The 21,322-nt window shown below is 37.8% G+C and overlaps 1 protein-coding gene and 1 long non-coding RNA gene across 2 annotated transcripts in view; one reads left to right on the top strand and one right to left on the bottom strand.

Annotated features, from left to right (window-relative positions):
• Positions 1–21,322, top strand: part of LRRC9 (leucine rich repeat containing 9) — a 96,644-nt gene that overhangs the window by 10,367 nt on the left and 64,955 nt on the right. Inside the window, exons 7-12 of the mRNA XM_037031771.1 lie at positions 3,794–3,976; positions 6,767–6,922; positions 9,993–10,186; positions 11,117–11,248; positions 19,140–19,316; positions 19,641–19,758. Coding sequence (XP_036887666.1) covers positions 3,794–3,976; positions 6,767–6,922; positions 9,993–10,186; positions 11,117–11,248; positions 19,140–19,316; positions 19,641–19,758 — 960 coding nt within the window. The remainder of the gene's footprint in view (positions 1–3,793; positions 3,977–6,766; positions 6,923–9,992; positions 10,187–11,116; positions 11,249–19,139; positions 19,317–19,640; positions 19,759–21,322) is intronic.
• On the bottom strand, positions 3,970–20,839 carry LOC118976964 (uncharacterized). Its single transcript, XR_005064392.1, has 3 exons — positions 20,762–20,839; positions 19,414–19,496; positions 3,970–4,119 (listed from the first exon to the last, which is right to left on the bottom strand). It is a non-coding gene; the product is annotated as an uncharacterized LOC118976964 (long non-coding RNA).

The following is a 21,322-nucleotide window of genomic DNA, read 5'->3' as shown; positions in this document are numbered from 1 at the left end:
CACTACTAACCTGGTTTAAGATACCATGATCTCTAAAAAAAAAAAAATCTTTCTTATTACCTGCACGATTGAAAAAAAAAATCTTCCTTCTCCTCCCAATGTTTACAGTATCATTATGATTAGTCTATTTTTCACACAGCATTCCAGTCCTTTAAAAATATGTCTGATCAAATCACTCTTCTCTCATCTTGTTCAGAGTGAAAGCTGTTCATCAGTGGTTACAATGACCCACGAGACTCTAAATAATCTAGACCACCAACTGTCTGCCTGACCATAGCTTCTACCACTCTCCCCTGTCCTTACACCTTTCCAGCCACTCTGGTCTCCTCACAGTTCCTTGCACACTCTCCCCTTCAGGGTTTTGCACTTGCTGGGATGGTCTTCCCCCATATATCTTCATAGATCATTTCTTCACTTCTCTCAGGATTTTGTTCAAATGTTATGTTCTTCATGATGCCTTTCCTGCCCAATTTCAGTAAAAAGGCAACAGCTCCTATTACCCTCCCCACTCTGAAGCACTCCTGTCTTTTTTTCCTCTTGGCCTTTACCCACATCCCTTACTCATATACAAACTTCATGAATACAGAAACTTGGCCTGTTTTGTCATAAATCTTAAACATTTCTCAAGCATTCAAATGATAAAGAAAAAACAAATAAAAAGACGTTTATGGCATATAATGTGGGTAAAAACACGGCATTCATAATTTTGACAGTGTCAGATTGAAGGTGCATATTCTAACACTGCCTCTAGACAATACTGAAGAAAGATGAGTAAATTTACTGTAGAAATAATTTGGAATTGATCAGCATTTAAAAAGGCATTCTTTTACTCAGACAATATAACACACTGAAAAGCTATGGAATGAGACAGAATGTTATAAGCACCTTAAAAAGAAACTTAAACAACATTTTATTTTCTTGGTCAAAATCAAAAGGGAATATTTGATGTGGTCCCACCTTGAAAGGCTAGCAGAATTTCAGCAGGCATTGCAGGAGGGTCTTTTAGGCAGTGACAGGTAGGCCTTCTAAGGTGGGGAGAACAACACGCACAGAGCCCTGGAAGTCAGAAATCAAAGGATGTAGCTGAGTAATACCAGCAGGAGAATAAGAGGGAGCTGTGAAAGAGAAATTCAGAACACCATGGGAGGCCACGTTTAAGCTACAATACAAGACATGAGTAGCAGTTACTAAGGAAAGAGCATTCTGCATAAAGTGTGAAGGACCTAAGCGGTGGAAAGGAAGATAGCAAATTCAAGAAACTAGAAATACAGTGTGGCTGGAACAGAGTGAGGCAAAGAATCATGAGTTGAGGCTACAGAAGATAAGGGCAGAATGCTGGCAGGGTAAGGGATTCCCCGCCAGGAAGTCAGACAGAGGTTTACCCTACCCTGGCTAGCCGTGGCGGCCTTTTATGGTGAAGAGTACAGGCTGCGTAGACAGAAGATCTGTCCATTGTAGCCCTGCCACAAACCAGACACAGCATAGTACAGTGGTGATGTTGAGTTTAAGTGAAATAATAATGTAGAGGTCTTGGAATATTAATGACTTGCACACAGCACACACTCAGTAGATATGATATTTTATCATTATTACTATCACTTTAATTATGTTAACCTATTGTATTTCAATCTGAGGATAAAAATAGGGTTATTGTGAAAATTCACTGTATGGCCTAATATTAAAAAGGCTCCCCATAGTAATGATGGCTATTTATTATAAAAGCATTGGACAAGATTCACAGCAACGTTTACTATTATCATACTAGGAATATTCCTGAAACACTATTATCTTGAATTTTTATCTCTAATCTTTCTATCCACCCTAAAAAGGTACTATCCTAGTAATGGTGGAAAAACTTCTGTGCCCCTTTCCATCGACATCAGGTACCACAACACTACTTTTCAGTGATAAAAATGACTCCGATGTCATCTGACTTTTGAGTATAGGTGGTGGGTTCCTGCGTAAGACTTCAAAGTGCACCATCTCCTAGCCCAGACTGATGGTCAAATGCAACCTAGCCACCCAGAAATCAAAGAGTGTCTTTACTTATCAGAACAGTCTGAGGTTTGCCTTCTTTGCTTCTGTAGAATTTGACCAAGCAATTCCCCGCACAGCTCTGACCAGAAATTTCCCTTTCGGGGCAACTCTGCTTGGTTCACTACTGTCATGGGCCCAGCCCAGAGCCCTAAGTCCTTCCACCAAGCTGGGTTCTCCCTTCTCAGAGAGAGTGTGGACACACATTGGCTCCCTGACCTTGTCTTACTTTTACTCAAGCAGCTTCCCCATTGCATTTGTACTTTATCTTCAGAGCCAATGTCTCCTGGTTCTTGCTTTAGATTTCCTTTAACTCCGATTCTGACTCTCCTAACTAGCATTTCATCCTTTAAAGTCCAGCCCCACCATCGCACCCTCCCACCCCAGGAACCACTCTAGTAATGCTATTATTGAGGAAGATATGAGGACATCTTGGAGGCTGGAAGAAAGTAATAATCATTCAACTCAATTCACATATTTAGTGCCTACTGTGTTCTAAATGCTGAGTGCTGGGAATGCATTCTTAAACAGGACACAAACTCTGCTCTCAAAGACTTTATCTCAAGAGTTGCCAGACTTTTTCTATAAAAGGTCAGGCAAAAAATATTTTAGGCTTTGTGGGCCACATGTGGCCTGTCATGTATTGTTCTTGATTTTTTCCCAACACTTTAAAAATGCAGTCACCATTCTTGGCTTGTAGACAGAGGGCCAAAGCCCATATAGAGCCATGGCTTATAGACTTGTGGATGCACAAGCAATTGGCGGCAGGATGTGATAAATTCTATAACAAAGTTAAGCCCAGTGGCTAAGAGTCCACAGGAAGATCATCTACCCCAAGCTTGGGGGATGAAACAAGGCTCCCAGAGAAGATGATTTTTAGGTTGAGTCTTGACAAATTAAGAGGTTAAATTGGGGTGAAGTCCAGTTCACTCAAAGGCAGCAGCATGAGTGAGGGTCCGAAAGTAGGATAGGGTCTAGTACATTCTGAAACTTCAAGGTGTTCAGTATGTGGCAAAAACATAGAATCTTGGGGCTTAAATTAGAAGAAACAAGACTGAAGGGTAAAACAAGGGCCAGGTGCCAAGAGACAACTGAGACTTCAGGGTAAAAGACTTTGAGGAGAGACAGTCTGGAGGTGCATTAACCCCTCCGCCTCCATAGGTAGAGAGAAATGAGGCCCTCCAGAGAAAGCTAGATTTAAGTTGTCCTTAATAGGTAGAAAAGACATTCGCAGAAACAAAATTTTTTAAAACAACTAAAAATCAGGAATTTACTGGTGGTTATAATAGAGCAGGGATGAGAAGAGCAGATCTGGTGGCCAAGAAAAATGGGAAGCAGCATTCTCAGGTGGTAAGTGGGGGCGGCGGTGGGGAAGGAGTAGCAGGGACACCGGGTTGTTAGGAGCTGTGCAGAGGAGGCGATGCCGTCTCAGTGAGCCAGTGTGTTCAAGTGACTGGCTCCAAGGTTCCAGATGGAATGCACGATTTAGTAAATGTCCTTCGGCCCTTGTTTTAAAAGTACAACTTGTATGCATAGTTATATAGAGTCTTCTACTTAATTATGAATGATCTATTTGTCATATATTTAGCATGTTTTTCATTACAGAATATTTTATCCATCTAAATCACTTTAACATATTTAAGTCTGCTTAAATTAGAATGCATTACACATTACATTATGGTGATCTCAGGTGTGCAAAAGCCCCCTTTAGAAATGGACAGTTACATTTAATTAAACATTATTACTGCTGCTGTTTTAGGACCTGACTAACTTAACCAGACTTCATCGCTTAAAGGATTTATGTCTGAATGATCCTCAGTACAAAACCAACCCAGTTTGTCTGCTGTATAATTATTCTACACATGTACTATACCACTTGCCTTGCCTTCAAAGACTTGACACGTTTGATGTGTCAGCAAAGCCCATCAAGGAACTGGCAGATGTAAGTGCATCCCTACGCAGGTACCTGGGACTTAAGTTTAATTAACTGCTTCGTTCTGGCTGTGTCCACATGTGGTAGGTAGTATTACCTTGTCAGTTCTTGTCACCCATTCTGCTTTTGCCCCAGTAAGCTGGATATTTCACCTAAAAACATACCAATAATAACATTAGTACCAGAATTTCAGTTTGGATGACAGTACTGAAAGGTGAAATAATAGGAAAACATTTAAATGTATACAAAACTAAATGGAGGAAATGTGAAAAATTATCATCAGTGTTAAGAATAACTGAACTAGCACTAGAGACAAACAATAAAGCCAAAACAAAGTAGAAATGAAACAAGTGACCCATTCTCATTTGAAATTTTATGTATCAAAATTAGAAAGTATCTGTGGTAGATGGTAGTATGTCAGGATTAGGTCAATTTTAATCTAATTAAAGTTGATTTGTGGTTCCTTGGAAGTATGAGTGGAACCACCCACACTGCCAAAATCGTGAAGATCTCCGAAATCTTGAAGAGAACTATGCTGGCACTGCCACTGATGGCGAACCCCCAGTAAAAGGTGACATGCCATCAAAGGATCCGTAATTTCAGTACAGAGTGCACAGGGAGTCACCATGTTTCCCAATAGTCTTTCCACATATTTCTACTTGTCCCTGCCCTGTTTGTCCATTCACAGTAACTACTGTTGGAGTACACAGGACGTGCCAAGCACGTGGATACCCTCACGTGTGGCCCTCCCATTCTTTCCTGTGCTGATTCATCATCTCAACACAGAATATCTTTATTCTTTTATCTTGTTTCTCTGCTCTTGCTAGTCTGAGAATTTATTCTCAAATTCCATTCTTTCTTTCTTCCAAAACTGAAATTATCGTCCCTTCCACCCCAATCTAAGAAGTAAGCTGTCTTATAGCATTAAGCAAAGGACTAGGGTCCTTGTCTACTAGCGGATGTTTGAAGTCATTGGAAGGCCAAGGAGGAATGCCTTCTCTAACAATTATGTTGTCTAAAATAACAGCAAAACTTTTCAGTGACAACCATATTTTTAAAATTTCCATTATCATCTCTGTAGTTTTACATCGGGCAGTTCTCACAAAGGTGAGCAGGTGAATATGCTTTGTGATATTACTTAGCTGGCTCATTTATCTCACAAATATGAAATGCCTATTACATGCCAGTCACAATTAAAGGCACTAGAGGTATAGAGTGACCTAAAAAGGCACAATCCCTGCTTTCTTGGAGATCACATTCTATTGAGAGGAAACAGATAATAAGCAACTAAAGGAAACAACTAGCATATCAGCTGGTGAAAAATGTTCCGGAGAAGATAAACAAAGGTAGAGGAAACAGGGTTGTTGGTGGGGGCAGCAGACAGGGTGTTAGCTGTAGCATCATTGGGAAGGGATTTGCTAAGGTGACATTTGAGCAGAGACTTGAAGGAAGTAAGGAAGCAAGCTCTTCAGGGATCAGCAAGTGTAAAGACCTCGATGCAGGAGCATGCCTCATATTTGAAGAACAACAAAGAGACTAGTGTGGCTGGAGCTAAGTAAGTGAAGGGAAGAGATAAAGACAGGAGTGGTAGGGGCAGATCATGTGAGACTCTGTAGAATGTTGTAAGGACCTTGGCTTTTCCTCTGAGGGAGATGGGGGCCACTGGAAAATTTCCAGCAGAGGGATGATGAGATAACTTGAGTAATTTAAAGGGATTCTTTTGGATAATGGAATAAGAGTAAAGGGTTGGAGAGAAAAGGGCGAAAGCAGAGAGACAAGTTAAATTCCAGTAACTTGGATGAGAGACGGTGATGGCTGGACACAGGGCGCTAGCAGAGGTGGTGGTGAAGAGCAGATGTTGGTAGTGAGAAGGGGGAACTAACCTGGCTTTGCTAATAGATTGGGTATAAGGAGCAGAGGAAAGAAGCACAGAATGATTCCAAGTTATCGGCCCAAGCAACGAAAAGAGGGAAAGGAACTGCTATTTGATGAGATGAGGAAGAGGATGGGAGGAGCAGGTTTAGAAGGAAGAATTACAAGTCAATTTTAAATGTGTAAATGTTGAACAATCTTTTGAGCCTCCAAGGGGAAATATCCAATAAATAGCTGAATATATGAGTCTGCTCTTTTACAAAACTGACTGGCTTGGCTTATACTGATAATTTAGTAATTTGCTCAATCTAAAACAAGTTCATTTAGACCACCCTTTTACAAATTTGAAAAAAAAACTGGAAATTGTCTTTTAACCATGCTTTAAAAAATGGGAGGGAGGAGGGGAGCACAGGGGGTGGGATGGGATGGGAGTAATAGACAGAAAACTGTACTTGAAAAATAATTAAATAAAATTTTAAAAAGATTAAAAAATTAAAAATGAATTTAATATTACATTTGCTTTTGGTTCTTTTTAATTTCTTTACTTTTCCATAAATTAATCAAGTAGGAAATAACATAGTTATATATTTGCTTTAGTAGTACTGCCTCATTAGCTACACGATACTATTTTGGAAACTGAATTCTATCTGTAGTCTCTTTATGTTGTCATCCTGGAAATAAATATGAATATGCCTCACATTTAAAATATTATCCACAAAGAAAGTTTTTGGAACTTTATATTTTGTTTATTAAGTTTGAATATAGAACTCTGTATAGCCATTACCATTTCAACATCATTATTATTAGTAATCAAGCATGCAAAACTTTCTAATTGTTACTTAGAACATATCGCACTCATACTATACTGCTAATAATTACCTACATTATTTGATTTCAGCTAATCTTTTGGGTTTTTCTCACTTTTAGACCACAGTAATGAAAAAACTAATGTTTTACAATATGCGTATAAAAACTGTTCAGAGACACGTTAATGAAGACCTTGAAAAACTGAATGATCGAAAATGTAAATTACAGAAGTTGCCAGAAGAGCGAATAAAATTACTCAGCTTTGTGAAAAAAACTGTAAGATTTAATATTGTAAATTTTCAGTGGCCACAGCTTAAGAAAAATGATGGATAAAATAGCATTATATTTTAAATGTATATATATTCACATATGCATATATGTTGTTTTTTAAATTAATACTGAGTTTCAAGTCAAGCCTGTTTCCAAAATGTTTTAATTCTGGGTGCTTAACTAAGCTTCATTCTGTGCTTAGAAATCTACAGTTCAAAAAATATATAAAAAATTTAAAGTACTAATTAATTCAGTATTATTCAGAGTTACAGAGATCTGTTGAATTTATTTCATCTTTATTTTTATTAGATACCAGTAGGTTGTGCTCAAAATTCATTTTCTTGTCTAAAGGGTTGAAATATCCCTTTCCTAACATTATTAAGGTATAAAATAAGGTAAGAACTTTATATCAAGCTATACTATAGAAGTTTTGTATGTGGGTTTTTTAAAAAATATTTTATTTATTTATTTTTTAGAGAGGGGAAGGGAAGGAGAAAGAATGGGAGAGAAACATCAATATGCGGTTGCTTCTCATGTGTCCCCTACTGGGGACCTGGCCTGTAACCCAGGCATGTGCTGGGAATCGAACCAGCGACCCTTTGCTTCACAGGCCTGTGCTCAATCCACTGAGCTACACCAGCCAGGACATACAGTAGTTATGTATGTGTTTTTATGTAAAATACATTAGATTTCCTTTACTAAAAATAGATCCTGAAAATTAAGGATTATTTACCCCAAAACAGAACTTTGTATATAAAAGAACTATATGTTTTTAAGTATAAGGAAATAATGGGTTATTTAACAAATGGTGTTAGAAAAGTAGATAAACTACTCAGGGGTAGGGAAGCTGGATCTTTAGCTTACCTTTTACCAAAGTAAATACCAGTTGGAAAAAAGATTTAAATGTAAATATGAAAACATGAAAAAACTAAAGAATATACAGATTAATATATTTAACTGATCTCAGCCTGCCAAATAAAAGAAATACTAGAAACCACAAGGGAACGGAGTGTAGATTTGATTTAAAAAAAGATAAAATGCTTTTATACTAAAAAGCATCACTAATGAAAATAAATAATAAATGGCAATCTGAAAAATTATTTTGGACAAACATGATATCCTTAATATAAATGTACTCATAAGTAAAACAAGAGAAAAGCAAATGTCTAAATAGAAAAATTTATCAGAGTACATAAACTATATGTTACAAAAGAAAAAATTAAAAATTAATAAACACTTGAAAGAAGCTCAGCCCGATCCACAATCTTTGAATGTGGATTAAGACAACCAACAACCATTTTGGACTGTAAAATTGTCCAAGCATAATACATGGTAGACCTCAGGCCAGTAAAGGCCTCAGACATGGTCACACTGCTGATGGGATAAAATCAGGTCATATATATACTAATGTCTGAAAAGTGCTCATAGCCTTTGACCCAGTCAGTCTGCTTCTGCCACTTTTCTCTCAAGGTTTGGATAAGTATTTCTATATAAGGATATTCATCACTGCTCTATTGATAACAAAAATCCAGAAACAACCCAAATGTTTAACAAGAGAGGAAAAATTTTTATTCTTAAGATAGACTAGTACGCAGTTATAAAAAATGAAGTTTAAAAAATATATTTAATACTCTTTCTAAAATGAACAGGCTCAAATTCATATTATAATCAGAAAGATGTTCTTAAAGTAAAACATTAACATAATTTAAATTGTTTATTTGAATAAACATCATAGGAGAACCAGTATATGGAAATCATTTTATATCTGCCATATTCATATGCAAATGCAATGTGAAAAATAATATCCATATAAGCCACACACATTTTTATAAATACACTTAACTTGTTTTTTAACAGCTAAATATAGCCATTATAGAGAGGCAGGAAGAGCATCAGTAAATTTGTATTTATGTACACCTCTCTACATACAGTACAATTTATCCTGAAATCCTACAAGGCTGAGATTAGGGTAGGGAAATGATGCAGTCGCCCTGGGCCCTAAATTTAAGGAAGGGCCCCAAACCTCAATAATCAAGATAAATCATATTTAATGAGTTATTTTTTAAGTACAAGCAATGCATAAAAGTTTATTATGAACAGAAAACCACCCAAATATATCAAACTTTTAAATAAATATATTGCTATACTGAGCCATATAGGAGAGACTGAGACAAAAGGAAAAGTGTGCACCATATATATATACATGCTTATGGGTGTTTTTTATGATTATTTTTTCACAGAATGCAAAACTAGTTGAAAAATATATTGAAAAATTCAAAAGTAAATGTAATAAAAGTTACGTTGTTTGAAGTTTAAATATTTACACCAGGGGTGTCCAATCTGTGGCCCACGAGCCACATCCAGCCCAGGATGGTTATGAATGCAGCCCAACACAAAATCATAAATTTACTTAAAACATTATGAGATTTTTGCCCTGGCTGGTGTAGCTCAGTGGACTGAGCACAGGCCTGTGAACCAGAGGATCGCAGTTCGATTCCCAGTCAGGGCACATGCCTGGGTTGCAGGCCGGTTCCCTGCAGGCCAACTCCCAGCAGGGGATGCACAAAAGGCAACCATACATTGATGTTTCTCTCCCTCTCTCCTTCCCCTCTAAAGATAAATAAATAAATAAAATCTTAAAAAAAAAACATTATGAGATTTTTTGTGATTATGTATCACAGTATATTTAATGTGTGGCCCAACACAGCTCTTATTCTTCCAGCGTGGCCCAGAAATGCCAAAAAAGTTAGACACCAAGACCACATTTATTACAATTTTACTTTGGCTTTAATAGAAGCAAACTCATCAGTAATATTGAAAAACCGATTTCTTTGCTTTTCTCATCTTCAGTTGAGAAAACTGTCAGATTTGAAATATTTAAGGTTGTTCTTCACTTAGTCAAAAGAAATTGGCTGACTGAATTTATGCCAAAGTGATAATAATCACATGCTAGCCGTGTTTTTTATGAAGTTTGGCATATTTGTTATTTAGATTTCTACTTTGTTAATTTAAATGAACTGTATATTTCATAGAGTTAACTAAAAATTTTTGCTTTCTGGTACATTGATTTCAACAGTTGGAACGGGAGCTGGCTGAACTCAAGGCATCTGGCAAAGGGCAAAATGAGAAATCCAATAATAAAGTAACGGAGCCTGAAATATCAGAGAACTCTGAAACTGCTACAGAAGAACCAAGCCTTCAGCAGAAGTTACTGACCAAACTAAATGCTGTGAATAAAAGGATAACATTCTGGAACAAAAAACTAGATGAGTATGTTTAATGAATTATGTAGTTGTTCCAATTTGAAACATGAGACAGTAGGGTGTTCTGGGCCATCAGTTGAGCACAGTTTCCTCCTTTGGGGTAGAAAGTATTATAGTTTTAAGTAAAACATGAAATGTGTTTCCTACAAGAGATAGGCATCACAGGTTCAAAGCTGGCATATAGTTTTTTACAGAGGCAATACTTAATTGGGAATAGTGAACTTCCCTTTAGTGGCTTCCTGTCACATCACTACTCAAGTGTCTGCAAACTAAAAACATGTTTGGTTTTTTTTTTTAACATTAACTGCTACTGGCACAAAAACTCATGGCATAGATGAGACTGGGCAAAGCTCAGTTGTCCGGAATAATGTAGAAACAACTCAGGTTGCATAATCAACTGGAAATATAAAGGAAGAAGACTTAGTAAGTACTGTGATTTTTTTTTAATTTACTAAGGCACCAGCCAAATATGTTAGTTTGCCCTGTAATAATATTAACAATATAATAACTAACATTTATTGAGTTCTTACTCTGTGCCAAACTCTTTGCTAAGAGCTTTACATGAATTTTGCATATAATACTCAAAAAAGTCTATTCAGGTATAGGTACCATTCGCATTGCCATTTTACTTAGAATCTGCAGCATACAATCCGCAGCATACAACATCTGCATGTTGTGACTTGTCTAAGATCCGAGAACAAGTGGTGGAGCCAGAAGAGCCTTCTAACCTTCCCTTGTTCTGCTGTTAATATTGAGATTATTTTAATTGCCAAAAATAGAATGTCTTTCACATGGTTTAATTATTAACACCATACTTTCTTTATCCATTGATAAAAACCTTGTATTATAACATCAGCTTTTTAAAAAAATCAATCATGAATTTTAATGTTGTGATTTGTAGATCATTTTAATAGCTTTATCTTTTTTTCTTAACTAGAATTGAAGCAATTTATTGCACTGAAGTAAAGCAAAAGAAGAAAAGTCGTGGGTTATTGATCCCATTTTTGTTCATTGAGTTGGAGAGTGTAGGAAATATCCTCTTTGAAGAAGGCACTCAATCTGATGACTGGTAAATTTGTTTGAAATGTAGTTGCAGGTTTAAAGATAATTATAAGTGCTTAGGATCATCAACCAAAATATCAACTTATAAAAATCTTAAAACATCCCATTTTCAAAACACTTCTTATACAGAATATTCATCGATTGAGACTTGGCAGTTGCCTACTTTACCATCTACACACCTTTCTGTTTACTTCATTGGCATGAGCTAACTTTGAAAACATTCTAACAGTATTTCATTGCTCTTTGACCAATTTCCCTTAGCCCAAGAGCAGAATATAATTTAGAACTTTATGGTCAAGCATTAATTGTATGTATGTTTATACTGTGTATTTCTGGACAGATATAGCCTTGGATTCTGAATATTGGGTGAGAAGTTAGAACAGAGAAGGAAAGGCAACGCAGGATGGGCAACAGCAGGTTGCCAGAGAAGCCTGCCTAGTAAATGTCTTGGAGGTTCCATGATCAAAGTCAAGCCAATCTGTCAAGAGCTGGCTAGAGTCAGAGTGCACACAGACTGTCCAAGTTAAAATAAGGAATACATTTAAGAATCCAGGTGAATAGTGCATTTAGACAAAAAGAGAGCCGCCAGAAACAGAAGCAGGAGGCCGGCATCCATACTTCAGAAACAACGCTCCCTGGTAGTCACAAGGAGGTAGTTGTATTGCCTCAACTAGAGAGTACAAGCTAAAAAAAAAATCCTGTGCAGAAAAACATCACTAATTATTACTTGCATATCTCTGCAGTCATTTTCTTAAAATTGAAAAGCTCATGAAAAAGCCAAAGATTACCTTGAACCCTGCAAATTTGGGTGTGTGGAGAGAGACTAGGAAATGTGTAAAGCTCTAGAATGGCCTTGTTATATTTCCCTGGAAGATGATTTTACTAGCAGTTAGTGTTGAAATAAACTGATTTTTTAAATAAAATAAAATGCAAATTTTGCATGAAATTTTTAAAGAGAAAAATGTATGATTGTTATGGGTTACTTTAAACCAAACCCCCTGGTTTCTATTAGATGTGTTTCTCAAGGGTCTCAGGGGTACTTTGGTGGAAAAGTGTGAGAAGCCCTGCCCAAGAAAGAAAAAGACTTCTCAAAATCTTTGTGTCAGTACATCCATTTGCCCAGCAGTTCCCATTATTTGCTTAACCACTATACTTGATTTTTATGTATCAACACATAAAAGGTGTTCATCCCAGTTCCCATGCAAACAAGTAGAGGCCTTTATTTTTCAAGTGCAAAACCTGAAAGGTGTCTGTCTGCAAAATGCATGTATAATTTTCAGATTTTTAACTGTATGTCATTCAGTATTTCTTAGCTTCATTTCTTTTATGAAATAAAATGGCTATATTTTTTAGTTTTAAAAAGTCCTCTTTTATAGAGACTTGCTTGTTGAGTAGATTGTTGATGCTGTAGCATTATCATTATAGAGTCATATTCTTAACCTATGTATTGGGTTGGCCAAAAAGTTCATTTAGTTTTTTCCATATGAGGGCTCAAGTAGTGCTTAGTTTTCTCTAACTTCATGTGAAACCATTTTGTTAGACTGTATTGTGACAGTTGTCATATTGGCATGCATTAAAAAAACTTATCAAAATTGGTGAATTTTTGTGCAGCCATTTTAATATTGAAGATGGAAGAATATATGCAACATTTTTGTGCATTATGCTTTATTATTTCAAGAAAGGTAAAAATGCAAAAAAAGATTTATACAGTTTATGAAGAAGGTGCTGTGACTGAATGAACATGTCAAAAGTGGTTTGCAGAGTTTCTTGGTACTATTGACATTTTGGCCAAACAATTCTTTGCTGTGGGGCTGTCTGATGCACTGGAAGAAGTTTAGCAGCAGCCCTGGCCTCTCCCCACTAGAAGCCAATAGCAGGAGATAGCTGACATACTCTAAATATCCAAATCAATAGTTATTGGTTAAAATGAAAAATGTGCTTTTTATTTTATGGAAAAACTAAACAGACTTTTCAGCCAACCCAATATTAGCAATTTGAATTACCCGTTGACATCAGAGGTTTACCAAGTGGTGGTTCTAGAGCATCAAAGATGCTGTCTTTGTGCTTGAAAAGCTTTTAATCTGGTAGATACAAAGCATTTACAATTTAAAGAAATAATTTTAAGGCACCACAAAGCAATATATTAGTGACTCTGGAAGCTCCTTGGAGACAGATAAAATACTTCATTTGCCTTGTAAATCATAACACCTAGCATAGGGCTGGCTGGATTCATAGCTCAATAGATAACTACTAATTCGAGTTTCTACATCACTTTGTAAGCAAGCCCTGCCGGCCACCAGCCTTACTCTACATCACTTTGTATACTATCAATTAACAGTTTCGATTTTGTATATAGTTCAGTTTTGTGTATATAATGATTTTCAGTAATTAAGCTAACTATACATGAAGATTTCATGCTGTACTGTTTCATGGAGCTATAGCAGCATAAACTTTTTTTTATACTGATATTGGTTTAACTCAAGTCAGTCAACAGTATTTGTTAAACCCTAGTTTAGGATTTGGAAGTGCATGTTTATGGATTTTATTATACTCCAACCATTAAAAAATGTGCATTCTACATTTGCTAAGAGTGCATTATCTGTATATTAATGAACATCTGGAGGCATTTCTTTGTGTAACTGAGTATAGTCAGTAATGTATGCCGCCATTGTGGATGCTCACACACCAGGGTCCACTGATCAGTGAGGGTACCTGAGAAAAGAGGGACCCTCACTCTCCTAACCTCTGGATGCCATTAACCATTTCTTCCTTGAACTTCATCTCTCTTTTTTTGTGTATGCTTAAACTAACTTTCTTTCTTTCTTTTCTCCTTCCTTCCTTCCTTCCTTCCTCCCTCCCTCCCTCCCTTTCTTCCTTTCTTTCTTTCCTTCCTTTCCTTTCCTTTCCTTCCTTCTCTCTCTCTCTTCCTTCCTTCCTTTCCTTCCTCCCTTCCTTTCCTTTCCTTTCCCTTCCCTTTCCTTCCTTCCTCCCTCCCTTCCTTCCTTCCTTCCTTCCTTCCTTCCTCTCATCCTTGCCAGTCTCTTCTACTTCCTGCACTTTCAAGAATTACTTAATCTCTCTCCTTTACTCCAGTCCTGAATTTCTACCCCTCAGACATTTGGATGGTCATTAGATGGATGGTCAACTGGCAAAGCAAATTGAACACATTCAAAAGAGAGCTTAGCCATGAAGTAATAAAATATACAGAAGGGTTAGAGTCAGAAAACCTAGGCTCAAACTCTAGCCATGTAGCCTTGAAACAATTATTTATCCCATTGTAATCTCATCTGTAAAAATGAAAAAATAAAGATCTACCACAAAAGATTACTGCCAGGATGAAACAAGGTAGTGTGATGTGAAAACACACAGTTCTTAATTTTTACAATTTTATTTGCCTCTTTCTGCCCACACACCATTCCCTCCTTCTGACTCTGCCGCTCCCCATCTGTGGCAATGCCACCCTCTCAGTCATGGAGGCTCCATAAACTTGACAGCCATTCTTGTTTTCATTCTCTTCCTCAGTCTCCACATCCAGTCAGGCCAAGACCCACAGATTCTCCTCCAGACTGCCTCTTGCATTCATTCTGTTCCCTACTGTGACCAAAACCACTTGCACACAGGCCCTCATCTCCTTCCTCTTAAGACTGTCTTAGAACATCTAGCACAGTGTCTGCATATAGTAGGCTCTCAGTATTTGCTAATCAATTGGTAAAGATATTTAAATTGAAAAAAAATGAAAAAAATATATATTAAAATGGCTTCTAAATTGGTCCTTGCTGGCATGCTTTCTATAGAGAGGACTCTTAAAACCAAAACAAAAGCCTTTTAAAAAATATCAACGTGATTTTATTGTTGCAATATTAGTATTATTATATTATTAACAACAATGCGTTATTAATTAAGAGGTACAAAAAAGTATTATATAATACCTAGGAGAAAGACCACTACCAACACATAAACCCAGTAACCTGAGTAAAAATCCAAGAGAGGAAACGATCTCTTTCTGTGAAGTCTTAAAATTCCACTGAAACATGAATACCAACAAGGAGAGTGAAACATTCAAAGGAAAGAAACAGTTTAGTAAAAAAGATAAAGGAGATAGCTGAAAAAATCTTGAAGAACTGAGAAGAGTGACTTCAGAACTAGTGAGAGGAAACAACTAAAATACAAACATAGATACTTATGGCTTGTGAAATACTATAGACTTCTCATGTTCAGAGATATCTACAAGAATATCATAGTCTTACAATCAAAACAAAAGTCTCTTGTAGAAACCTATTACCTTCAAAATTATGTTCAAAGTCTTTACCCCAACAATCACTGTCCTCGCCTCGCTGCTCTTCAAACACACCTGGTACACCATCACATAGTGGTTTTGATTGCTCTGCTTCCTTCACCCAGAGTGCCCTGCATCCCTTGCCCTCACTCTCTCATTGCCTGTCAAGGCCAATGTCAAAAGTTATTCTTCTCCCTGGCTGGTGTAGCTCAGTGGATTGAGCACAGGCCTGCGAACCACATGATTGCGGTTCATTTCCCAGTCAGGACACATGCCTGGGTTGCAGGCGGGTTCCCTGCAGGCCAACTCCCAGCAGGGGATGCACAAAAGGCAACCACACATTGATGTTTCTCTCCCTCTCCCCTTCCCCTCTAAAGGTAAATAAAGAAATAAAATCTTTTTAAAAAAGTTATTCTTCTGTGAGGGATTTTCTGGTTATCTCTGTCAGATACAGTCATTATTATTTCTCTTTGAACCTTCACAGCACTGAGTTCAAGGCTCCTGTCTTATTCTGTATTTCACTGTTGCTTGTGCTGGTCCCATGACTTTTCCACTCCATTGGTTTATGAACTCAGTGAGGAAGGAGGCTGCATCATATTCATCTTTGAATCTTTTCTACATTGTTCACTTGCTCAGTATCCATCCATTGAGCTTTTACTTCAGGCCAGATTCCATGTTAGGTGCTAGGAGTAAATGTCAAATAAGATGTAGTTCTTGCTGTCTATGCATAGTCTTGCTGAGTATGGTAACAGAAGTTCTGGGATGGTGGTAGATGTGGACAATGGAGGTACAGAGAAAGTAGGCGGGGCCAGCTATGTGAAGATCAAAGCAGCATGGGGATGAAGACAAAGTTACCTGGAAATAGGGGCATTTGGGGGAGATGCTTTGATTTGAACTTTGAAGGACAGATAGAAGTTAACTATACAAAAAAATAGGGAAAGGACTTTCCAGATATAGGAAACAGCATGTGAAAGGGTTTGGAAATATTGTAATACATTTGGAGAATGATGAGTAATTCCACACGATGGGGCCTGGTTGTTAAGGGTCTTTCAGGCAAGGCTAGTGGTTTGACTTTTGCCCTTACATGTGTGGGACTCCCTGAAGTATAGCAGATTTAGATATTATTTTATAATGAGTCCTAGAGACTCATTATTTCAGGTTCTGTCTAAAAGTCTGCGTACCCTAAACCAGTAATGGCATGCTCCCTGGTGCGTGTGACACATCTTCCTGAATGCTGTGAAAAGCTGTCAGCCTCTGTGAAGTATTGGCAACACTGAAAGTGGTAGTTCTTTGTCAGCACAGGCCTGGTTCTCCCTCCCCCAGCAGCACTCCAGCTGTGTGTGCATGATGTTCTCTCATTCCCAGCATGGCCATGCGATGGAATGAACCACTTTACTTCTATGATCCCATTTAGCCCAGAGCCTCTCAGCACTAGGGTTTCCTATCTTCAGGACTCCAGAATTCCATATAAGAAAGGGCTCAGAGGCTAGATTCTGAGACAAAGGAAAGGATCACACTTGATGGAGTTTCCTGTACCATTTCTGGTTCTTGCGTTCTTGGGAGACCAAACCAGACACTAGGTCTTGTCTATGCGTCAGTTCTATCTATTCTTGATAACTCTCAAGGATAATTCTTGATTACCCTTTGGTTACTATATAACAAATATCTACATAAAAAGTCTACAGCAGTAATTTCTATCAAAATAGAAGATCAATAACAATAATCAGAGTGCAAGTAATAACGTGAGCTCCACTCAGACTGATTTAGGTCCAGAATCAATCCCTCCGGACTGCAGGTTCCCACTGCACATAATGATGTGGCTGTTTGGCCAGACCTCCAAACTAGTGAGGGGCACCATGCTGGATCAGAACACTGCACACTCGTCTCCTCCACCAGTCTGTGAGCTCCTCTGGGATTGATTGGTTTGGGAGGCTCACTTCTCCCTCTAAGAGAGGAGTAACTGGGAAGGTCCTAGCTGCACTGGTTCGGTCTGTGCTAATCAAAATGGCAATGCTGTAAATCAGAGCTCAGATGTTAGTCTTAGGCAGAGACCACCCACCACAAACGTCTGTGATCTTAGTTCATACCCATGTTCAGGCCCTGGCTGATTGTGCCATTGAGGACAGACATCTCTTCAAAGACAAATATATACCATATAGGATCACTTCATTAACTTTCAAATTAATCCATTTTTAAATCTCATCTTAATCTAAATTCTGTGCTACTTGAAGACAGGGCCAGAATTATTATGAGCATGGCCAGATGAGGGCAGCAGAGAGCAGCTTCGGTACTTTTTCTAGAGATCTTCACGTGGCCAGTCCTTACTCCCTCTCCTTCAATTCCTAGCTCAAGTATCTTCTCGGAAAGGCCTTACCCAAGACCCTTCTCAAGTAGTCGCCCCTACATTCTTTACCCCAAGCCTTTGTTTCTTCAAAGATTTATGTCTTTTTTTTTGTTCAACTGCTTTATAGGCTCCATGAGAGCAGGGACCCTGCCTCTTGCACTTCTGTACCCTTAGTTATAGTTATTACACTAGTCCCCCTGAGAGATGGGGGTGATGTGGAGTAGGGTAATCACAGTGCTGATAAGGTCGGGTCATATTCAGGATATAGTGCAGATGTAGGACCAAACAGACTTGCTGAGGAACTGGATACTGGTGAGAAGGAGAGGGGCAGGGTTTATTCTGGATGTTTTAACCTCAGCTACTGGTTACATGGTGGTGTCATATACAGAAAACACTCAAGAGAAACAGGTTTAGGGGTAGGCGTTGGTGAAGCTAACTTTGAGAGGCCTATTACATATGTGAGTGAACGTTGCAAGCAGGGAGTTGGATATATCCAGTGTAGGTATATCCAGATATGTTGAGTAGAGATAAAGCCTAGAAATTATATACACACACATATGTATATATGTATGCATACATATATAATTTTTTATTATATATTGCTAGAGAACTATGCATAGTATTCATGGAAATAAGAGGAGAGCCCAAGACTTATTCCTGGGGCCATCCAACATTCAAAAGTCTGTCAGCCCTGACAGCTGTGGCTCAGCTGGGCATCTCTCTACAGAGCAAAAGTTGCTGGTCGATTCCCGATCAGGTTTGGTCCTGGGCTGATGCACATACGAGAGCCAACTGATCAATGTTTCTCTCTCACACCCATGTTTCTCTCCATATTCCTCCCTCCATGCTCCTCTCTCTAATAATAAATAAATTCTAAAAAAGAAAGGATAAAAAAGCTCTGTCAGAAGGAAAAGAAGTAACAAAGAAAACCATGAAGGAGCAGCCAAAACAAAAGCAAGAAATACATAGTTTCACTGAAGCCAAAGAGAAAGATCTCAGAAATGCAGGATTGCTTAAACAATATACCTTTCAGTCAGAATAAATACATCATTAATAAAAATAACTATTATGTTTATGTTTAAAATTTTAGTATCTCTTTTATTGTTTGAATAAGTGTGCAGTTTGAACCAGCATAGATCTACTGCATGATGATGTACGTTTGGGGGAAAAAACATGTAAAATGTGGGCTATAACTATTATCATATGTAGCTTTGTGTTGTTCAACATTTTAAGGAAAATCTGTTTTTTTCTTTGAATATATTCTACATTCCTCCATAGGTTTAATTCCTGCTATGAATTAATTCTATCACGTTTTTGCACATGGGACTTCAGGACATACGGTATTACAGGAGTAAAAGTAAAACGTATCATCAAAGTTAACAACCGTATCCTGAGACTAAAATTTGAAGACAAATTCCAAAAGTTTTTGGACAATGAAGATATGCATGATTCAGAGTAAGAAGTTAAATGCCATAAGGAACATTTTTCGAGTCTGATTTTATTGTGTAAAAGTGTCTTTCTGTTTTAAAAGTTTACAATATTGAAAACATACCTTCTTAGTAATGTTTCCTTTCCACGCATCTCCCTTGAGCAGGACAACCTCCTAGATTGTCCACGCTTGGGCTCCCTTTGAGGCTGAAGGGGAATGGGGGGTTCATAATGACACTGGAACACCCAGCGTAATCGAGATATATATCCAGGGCAGGATATACAGCCTTCTTGTCTATGGCTAAGCTTTTTAAAAATCAGTTCTCAATATGTTATGTCTCTATTCTTAAGGAGCTATCAAAAGATGCTGGAATGCCTTTTTTATGTTTTTGATCCTGAAGTTACAATGAAGAAAAAGCATCTGCTACAAATAATTGAAAAAGGATTCAAAGACAATGAAACAACCAAGGTAGCATAAAATGTCATTCAGAATAATGCTCTTTTCCTAACGAATGAAGTTCTGCCACTGGTTAAGCAAGGTCTGACCCTTAATCCCTTTAGCCATTCGTGTATGTGGCAAGCCACTGTTTCACAAAAAGCTGAGTGCTATCCTAGAAAGTAGAGTACCCTCGTTCTTTGGATTGTACAAGAATAAGTCTATTCATTTATCTGCATAGCTATTTAATCTTCCTAGGCATCTTATTTTTTGTGTTGTGATCCATTTATTGATGATCTTGAAATCTACTCTGATCTGTTTCCAACCCTTCAAGGTCTTCTCCATCATGGAAAAAAAATACATTCACTTAAATCTGAGGTGCTTTCTGGCTATCATCCTATTTTTATTTTTCCTGTTACTTCCACCATTTCTTTGTGGTCTACATCATTGTCCCCATCTTGATGCTAACATTACTCCTGAGCTCCAATATATCACCAACCTTTCTCAGTCCTCAACCCTCTTGTTGAGGCAGCTATAGCACCCTGGTATGGAGCAATGTTTCCTAACCCTGTTCACATCATAGCACATAAAGGGAAAACATTGCTCCACTTGAATCCTGCTTCCTTACTCACCAGCTATGGGACTTCACCTCCCTGTACCTGTTTCTGCCTGTCCGTAAGGTGAAGATAGTAGCGTCTACTTCACAGAGCTGTTAAGATTTAGTGAGATATGTATAGCAAAGGTTTTTTTGCATATCAATGTTCATAAACAACATTACTGACAAAAGCAAGACAGTATGAACCAAATGTGCATCAACAAATGAATGGATAAACAAAATGTATATACATACAATGAAGTATTATTCAGCCATAAAAAGTAATGAAATTCTGATACATGCTACATCATAGATGAACCTTGAAAACATTATGTTAATTGAAGAAGCCAGAAATAAACAGGTAAATACTATATGATTCCACTTATATAAGGTACCTAGAATAGGGAAATTGGTAGAGATAAAAACTAGAATAGGGCTTACTCAGGGGGTGGAGATGATAGAGTGATAGGAGTTATTGCTTAATGAACACAGAGCTTCTATTTGGGATGATGAAAGGTTCTGGAAAGAAACAGTGGTGATGATTGCACAATATCGTGACTATACTTAATGCCGATGAGTGTGTTCTTAAAAATGGTTAAAATGGTAGCTTTTACCATATTTTTTATCACAACAAATAAAAATCACACACACACACAAAAGCCTTCCAGCCATTCAGTGGAAAATGGACTGAAGGGAGTAGGAACAATGACAGGGACACTCATTGTACGTAGGTGGTAGGACAACAGCTCAGGCCAGCGATGGTGGTGGCTTCGAGAGGGTGGCATGCTGAGAGTGTCCTCACTGTACTTTCTGGAAGAGAAGTAAGGAGGAGATGGGGAACAGGGTTTTAGAAGGCAGGGCGGAGTGCTCAGGGTCATTTCCTAGAACTGTGAGTCCTCGTGGCCATAGTGGGTAGGGGAAGGATGGGGCTAACGTTTCTGTGTCGTTTGTGCCTGCAAGACATTGTGCTCGTGCTTTAACTCTGCATCTCCTAAAGGAGAA

This window comes from Sturnira hondurensis, unplaced genomic scaffold (assembly GCF_014824575.4).
Source record: "Sturnira hondurensis isolate 20B ecotype Veracruz unplaced genomic scaffold, ASM1482457v3 Scaffold0021143, whole genome shotgun sequence".
In the NCBI taxonomy this organism is placed as follows: domain Eukaryota; kingdom Metazoa; phylum Chordata; class Mammalia; order Chiroptera; family Phyllostomidae; genus Sturnira; species Sturnira hondurensis.
The sequence above is the reverse complement of the archived record's forward strand: the minus strand, read 5'-3'. Positions and strand labels throughout refer to the sequence as shown.